General features: G+C 38.3%; 1 protein-coding gene across 1 annotated transcript in view; it reads right to left on the bottom strand.

Moving 5' to 3' along the window:
• KIAA1328 (KIAA1328 ortholog) overlaps positions 1-7,690 on the bottom strand; it is a gene marked incomplete at both ends in the record, with an annotated part of 33,413 nt that overhangs the window by 22,980 nt on the left and 2,743 nt on the right. The window contains 3 exons of the mRNA XM_008935551.1: positions 3,044-3,139; positions 6,005-6,693; positions 7,158-7,223. Of these exons, the coding sequence (XP_008933799.1) occupies positions 3,044-3,139; positions 6,005-6,693; positions 7,158-7,223 (851 nt within the window). The remainder of the gene's footprint in view (positions 1-3,043; positions 3,140-6,004; positions 6,694-7,157; positions 7,224-7,690) is intronic.

Genomic DNA, 7,690 nt, shown 5'->3' with positions numbered 1-7,690 from the left:
ACATGCACAGAGTGGGTACTTGAGCATGTACCAAGCATCTGCATCTTGGAGATGGAAAACACTCTGTAAAAGGCTGTTTTATGTTAAACAAATGCATCAGATTATGCTTTTGTTTTGAATATTTTAAAGCATCTTGCACACTGGGGCGGACTTGAAAAGAAATTACACAGACAACTAGAGAATTTGCCATTAATTGTACAGGTTTCTACCTCCATAGCTGAAAATTGGCTGTGGGCTCACTTAGGAGCACTTTAAGCTACTGAAAACCATCCTCAATAAAACCTGCTCTGACTGCTGCACCTTAGAGAACTGGAGATCCTGCATCTGAAGACTCTTCAGGTCCTACGTGCCGGCCCAGCTGCAAGCAGGCAAAAGGACAGACACATTTCTTCCCAACAGCTCCTCAATATACCCAGCAGGGAAGCGACAAATTCAACACTGCAATTTCATACCAGGACCATCCAAAGAGACCGAGATGGACCACGCTTGCTGACTTTGATAATTAAAAAAACATAATGGTACATTTAGAAGACAAAATGAAACAGGCATCCATTAGAAAATTTGGCTATAGTTTGTAGTAGTCCCCAAGATAAAAGTTTTCCTTTTCACAGGCAATGACCAGAACCTGCACCAGGAATCAAACCCTGTACTGTATTTGCTCGTGCAATCTTTTTTTCCTTTTTCAATGAGGGGAAAAAAATTAATCCCTACAGGAGATGACAAGATGCCTTTTAAAGTACATACCTCATTTCTGACTACAATTACCTTTCAATAGCCTGGCACAGCTGCATGCTCCCATTTGCTTTTTGTTTTTCATTAAGGGCTCCTATATTATTTGTACCCATCCTATAGCATTTATGCCTGGCAGTGATGCACATTCCCTTGCCTACGATTCTTCCCACACATAGTAGGGAATAAATTGCAATTAGATTTTCTTAATTGTAGATAATTAACTCAAAATGAGCTGTTAATTATAAAAACCCCTATGTTTTTCAGTTCTTGATTATATTATTTATTTTACTTCTAAACTCCAGTATCTCACTTCAGTAAGTTTAGTATTTTAAATGACTTTCATCATTTCCTTTAATATACCAGCATATTTTTAAGCTAAGTTTTGCACAGTTGAGGACTGACATCAAGTTTCATGCTGTGAGGTTTGCCAGAGGAGCTCTCACGTATGAACTGAAGTCAGAGAGGGTTAGTTTCCCATTAGGGTTCTGCTAGTATTTGCTGTAACAAGAACTGTTTGGCATATTAGTTAAAAAGCAAATAACTGCAACAAAGAACCCCTACAAAAGTAACAAAAAATTAAAACCAAAAAAATTGCTTAAAAACAAAAGATGTATTCCTACCAGCTCTTTCTCCTTCCTCAGCTCTAGCCACACACTTACACGCTCTCTCTCAGTACTGAAGAAAACATCACTTACATATTCAAATGCATAAAAGAGACAAATGGACTTGTCTTCCACAGCCTCTTTCAGCCTGACATTAGAGTAAATAATTTAGGGACCATTCATCTGGTAACCTTTGCAAAGCTGAAGTTGGCATATAGGAAGAAAAACTTTGAAGTGTTTTGCTGCCAAACTTTGGAACCAGCTGGCATGGCAACTTGAGACTGCACGAACACACATTAACTTAAAAAAAAATCACAGTAAATTAAACCAGGGAATGATGAGAGAGTGGGGAACCTTTCGAAATCTGGAACTCACTTTTTTTAACAACACAAGTTTTCCTCATCTCCTCTGCTAGGCTATGTAGAGTTTTGCAGATTTTTGGTAAACTGTTGCCAAGAAACCCTACAGATGTTCTAGGTTACATTTTTTTCTCCAAGTGGTTAATGCTACTGCATCTTAAATGTATCATGACTCTCTATGTCTTCTGTTACAATGACTAAGTACACTTCAATCTCTTCAACCTGAGTGAAAATGAAACAAAAAAAGCATCAGAATACAAGGAGGGTATGTCAGTAACTGAGAGCAGCCAAACACCTGGTTAAGCAATTCAGTATTCCAAGGAAACTAACAACTCCTGTTGTTCCGGAGAAAGAAGTCTTATCCCTTTTCTCTAAAGACAGATCTCCAAAAAAAAGAAAATAAAACCAGTATCCCTTAATGTTAAAAAATAAGGAAAAAAGTATTTGACCTTTAGTTTATAAACAAGAAGTTCTTCCAGTATTTGCACACTGGAGAGAAAAGCTTATTATTTTAAAGTTTTCTCTTATCACTAAAGAAGGGACCATTCAGAGGGCAGCTGCTCATCTTGTCCACCAAACAGGGGATACTCTGGTCAAAGAACATCTATCGTTAAAGTATAGAACAAGAAGCTGTTACTTTTTGAGAACTGGAGAAAAATTCCATCAAATCCACAGTTTTTATTTGTTGCTTTTCTAGTAAGCCTGAGTCTTCTCCCAGTGTTAACAGGAAATGTGACAGGGTAGGACAGAAAGAAAACACAATAATGTATTGATTAAAGTTTAAAATAGCATGCAAAATTGACACAAAGAGCTAAATATTGGCTTAACTTTATTTCAAGTTATTTCAGTGGGAATTTGTTCAGATCACACTGAAGCAGAGGTGCAACACAGCAGTGTTTAAAAATCAAGTTACTGTCACCAATTATAAAAGATGATTTCTATCTGGGAGTTAAAGGATAATGTATTTCTTCATCAGGTCCAAATCAAGCCTAAACAGATGTTCTGCTCGTAACTGAAAAAAATAACAAGCAGTACCCAGAACAAAGAACAAAACCTAAGGTTTTGTGAAAACTTCATTTTGCTCCAGGCTGTTAGAAGCCCTAAAAGATGACACAGAAAACCAGAGACCTCTACAGGAAGTCAGCCCCTAAACCCTGAGTAATAACAGGTCAGCATAACTATTGAGTTGACTCATAAAACACAACAGCCAATGAATTTTACCTTTCCTGCAGAAAAAAAGCTCTTAATCTGAAACAAACACATGAACAAATACTCTTGGCAGCCCCACAGCATACTGTCAAGAAGATATACTGACACTGTGAAGCACTTAGAAGTGAAGAGAGAAATTACCTTAGCCCCATGCTGTTGCCATTCATCATCAGAGCAAGTTCTCCAGGTGCTTCATCAATGGGCACATCTTCTGAACCAGGTACGTGGCCTCTAAATCTGAAAAAAGCCGAGTTAGCTGATTGTGCATCTGGTCAAACCATCACACCAGGAACTCAACACAAAAAGTTGTGTGTCTACAAACAGGGCACTTAATCACATTAAATGCAAAAGTTTTTATGACTGTTTTAGCATTTTCAAATATACTTCTGTACTGGAAGGCTGGCTTATGTCCAGTGTCTTTACTTCGAAGGGTTACTATTGGGGGGAAAAAAAAGTGTGAAAACCTTCATGTGCTGACTTCCAAGGACCAGCTCCCTTAAGAAAATAGTCAAAGTATCCAGTAACAAACATCCCTGTTGGACTCCAATAAGAGCTCCAGCAGCACCAGAGCTCAAAGGCACCATGTGTAAGCTGCATAAAAGGAAGAATTCTTGTGAGACAGTTGTCTCTCCTGAAACTATGGGCCTAGAGAGGATGCTCCATTTTTAATAGATTATCCTGCCTTTTTCTTTGCCTCCAGTGAAGACAGAAAAGTCAACAACAGAGATACTTCTCCCTTTTCACTTGAGTAAGATTCCTGTTTCCAGGATTTACCCATATTTCTCTGCTTTGGTGTGGTTGGCATCAGGAGAAGTCACTGAACTGCCCCTTCCCTGTACACCCACCATTTTTGACAGCCAAGCAACTATTTCACACAAGGAGAAACTGCAGACTGGAAGAATTATGCTCACTTGAGGCTAAATAGGGAAATGTGGGAATGCAGTTATGATGCAGTGTGGCCAAAAAAAGGATCCATTCATACTTTTCCTAAAAGAGCAGAAGAGTTAACAGCCAGCAATTACAAACAGTCAGATCTGTTACTTGTCATAAAATGACAATACTTTCAGCAGCTCAGAATGGACCTTAACCAGCACTCCACCCATGCAGAAGGATAGACAAAAATAAACACTATCTAGAAATGGATTTTTATTTTACTGGGGTTTTGTTGTTGTTGTTGTTCTTTTTTTTTTTTTTTAACTGTCATGATGTTAAGAGAGGAACTAGGTTAGAGCCTTCTGACAATGAAGCAGAGTATTTAAGCTTAGCTAAACAAAATTCTATTGTTTGTAGTATATAAATTTACCCTGTTATCAAGTGCAAAGTGAATTATATGACTAAAACTGAAACAGAACTGATACCTAAGTGAGTTACCTGTAAATATCAAACATTTTATTCTAAAGAGATTGAATATTTTTAAGAGCAAGCACAGTATATTCTAGTTGCTTTTCTTAGAAAGAGTATGGCAAATGTGCTTTCACCTGCCCCTCTGAAGAGATCACAAAAATACTGAGTCCTTAGATTGATCATATATGATTTTCTTTCATAGAATACTTTTAAGTAACTAGAGCTCTGTAAACCATGAAGTTCTGTTCAGGAGAAAAAAAAAAAAAACCAGGCTAAAATAGGCATAATGGCATTAACAAGCACATTTTCATAGATACATTCAAGGGGGGTGGGTTTTGTTTTGTTTTTTTTTTTTTCCCCTGGGCTTATGATACCTCAAATGCTGAAAAATATCCATTAGAAAAAAATAATACAAAAAATTCAGTCTGTTTGTCCTTCATATTCTACTTGCTTTTCATTAGAGGGATGCATGCACAGAATTAAGGTATTTGATGATTAAGAATCCATCTGTTCTGACTTAATTCTCACCTGAAGTCATAATCCTTTGTTTGTGACCTCAGTTATTTTCAACATGCACAACTGTGATTGCTTTTAAGACGGGTATTTTTAAAGCAATATAAACTCATTATTTTGAATGTAAGCCACAATCCAAGGCAAACAAAAGACCACCTAAGTTACAGCATTCTCTTTTACAGTTTGAAAAGTAACCAGAGGTCTGGGATTAAGAGGAGAAAGTGATATATTCCTCCTTGTTGGTTACAACATGTGAATGTAAGAAGTGGGTCATGTGATGCAGACTCTCATAGGATGCTGTCAGCAGTTGCCATATTAAAACAGTGTTAAAATAAGCATCTCTGTGAAACCCTCCTATTGCTTCTTCTGAAAGACTGCTAGGTTTTCCCCCATTGCTTTCCCTTCCTAATGCTGAAATGCTACTACTCAACTGAGTTACACTGGCTAATTCAACTTGCTTTAACCTCTTCCCTTTCACTGTTCCTCTCCACACTAGTAGCATGATACCAATAAATCAGTTCCTCCCTCCTTCCCAGAGAAACCATTTACATTGTCAGGAAGCTGTTACCTCACCTTCTGCAACAAGCCCACCAGCCTTTCAAACCACATCCCATATTTCTATAGTTATTGACTTTCCCTTCTTCTAGTTTTAAGCATAAATTATGCCTAAGTCTTAGCATTCTTCTTTCCACAAACATCACTGGAAAGAAAACATCCTTGCAACACACAGCTCCCTTCCTTTTCCATATACATGGATGAAAAAAAAGATACATATTCCACACACATATAAAATGATCTCCATCTTTTCTGGAAAACACACTTCTTCTAGTCCTGACCTAGAAAGGTGCAACACTTCAAACTGACCCATGACAAGGAAAGAAAGGGGAATGCCACAACTGTGTCATCCACACCTACACAGCTCTCTTGCCAAATGTTTGTATTCCTTCAAGTGCATGTGGTAAGATCAACCTCTTCTTCTGCTGCTCTTCTTTTCCTACCTAGTCTTTCAGCACTGCATTTCTTGTGCCTGCCTTTCCACCACATACTGTTTTCCTCTGCTGTCATGCTGTTTCCCAACAGTATACACTAATACACTAAAAAGCCTCCTCTCCTCTAAATCACTCTTCAAAAGAATTTGTGCCACAGGTCTTGCCTAACTTGTTTCGTTCTCCCACTTTAACTATTGCATACATGTTCATTAGAAATTTTAGAATTTCTTTTTGAACCATAAATCTCGAAAGTCACCTGTTATAATCCATACGGGATTGGTGTAGTTGCTGCTGTTTTAAGATCAAGTTTGCTTCTTGCTTAGCTAATAAATGCTGGATTCTTTCCTTTTCAATTTCCAGCTCCATTTTCTGCAGAAGCATCTTCTGCCTTCTTTCTTCATACAACCTTTTAGCTTGCTCTGTTCCGTTAGGCCCCGAGTCCACACTGTCATTCGGCCTGGAAACTCCAGAGTGCTGAGAGTAATCACAGGTTTTGTGAACTAGCCCATAGGTTCTTCTAAGTACCTGGCCCTCATGGTGGCTCCCTTGCACGCTGCTTCCCGAGCTCCCTACATGCCTGCAGGCACAACCATGACTCGCTTGCTGATGGCACAGGCTCCGAAACTCATTTACTTTCTGGTCCATCCCCTGAGCAGGTTTTACATGCTGAGGGCTCCTCTGCTTGGCTGGGGAAATCACATTGTTACACTTCCTGTGCAGGCCATTTTCTACCAGATATTCTTTCAGACACTGCTGATGGTTGTAACTGACTTCAGCCCCGTAATCACGATTATTCCTGCAGGGCTGCGCCAACGCAATGTGAGCTGGACTTCCAGCCTTTGATGATCTGCTGTTCTTATAAAAAGTTTGAGGTCCCCTAATATCCAAGTAGGAATCATCTAGCTCGAAAGATGGTTGCTGGCATGAGCTCTTCTTACGGGATACCTGCAACAAGAGAAACAATTTCCTGTGAATTCCCAAAATTTATCATCAGTCATTAATTTCACTTGGTAAATGTGTTTGCTCAGAAATAGGCCTGCTGCATAATGCTGATGGAGATAAAGCCAAACCCAACAAAATGTTTATCGGAAGACAGACAAGACTCTGCTATGAAATCTACATTTCATTCCATCTACGCAAGTGTAATAAATGTAAAACTACTGCCTGCAGGATCCTCAGCATAAAATGAGTCGCTTCAGAGTATCAAGTAGTTGTGAGCATCTAGGGTTACATAAAATCAACCTGAAGAGTAGCAAAAAACATTAAATGTTAAGGTTTGAAAATGTTTAATTTTGAATACTGAGCCAAAAAATCCATTCAGCCACTATAAATACTCTTTGATTGGCCATTACACAGCAGGAGATTTGATGTAAAACATTTCACCTTGCGCTGAATGGGGTATTACTTACCTCTAGAAATTTGATGAGAGTTTTTGAAATATCTTTACAGAAACACAGATAAAAACCAACTACTTTCTGTAAAAAATGGTTGTACATCAAAAGCTGTCATTTAAATACAAAACATGTTTAAATTCAGCTATAAACCTAAGTGATTTTTCAATTAAGCTGGGCAAGTGATTATATTCTGATAAAACTCTGAAGAAAGAAAGCAACTGTAATTCACATTTGTCAACCCAGTGCAAGGAAATTCTAGTGGTTTTGTTATACTTGTGGATATTATGTAACAGACATCAAAATCCTACTTACATCCTGGAGTATCTTTGCACTATGGTTCATCCAGGCAGTTAAGCATTCAAGATTTTATGCACATCAGAGCAGCAGTGAATCAGGCACTCACTTTTTTTTTTTTGCTAGACCTGTGCATTAATTTCAAGAACGTACTGCATTTAAACTCCTCCAGCCCTTGGGACCTTTCACAAAGATCCAATTTTTTAAATTACAGGAGCCAGGTTTGTCAAAGATAACAAAAGCACTGCAGCGGA

The sequence above is a fragment of the Merops nubicus genome, unplaced genomic scaffold (assembly GCF_000691845.1).
Source record: "Merops nubicus isolate BGI_N331 unplaced genomic scaffold, ASM69184v1 scaffold23762, whole genome shotgun sequence".
NCBI classification, from domain to species: Eukaryota; Metazoa; Chordata; class Aves; order Coraciiformes; family Meropidae; genus Merops; species Merops nubicus.
Note: the sequence above shows the minus strand (reverse complement) of the source record. Positions and strands in the feature narration are given on the sequence as shown.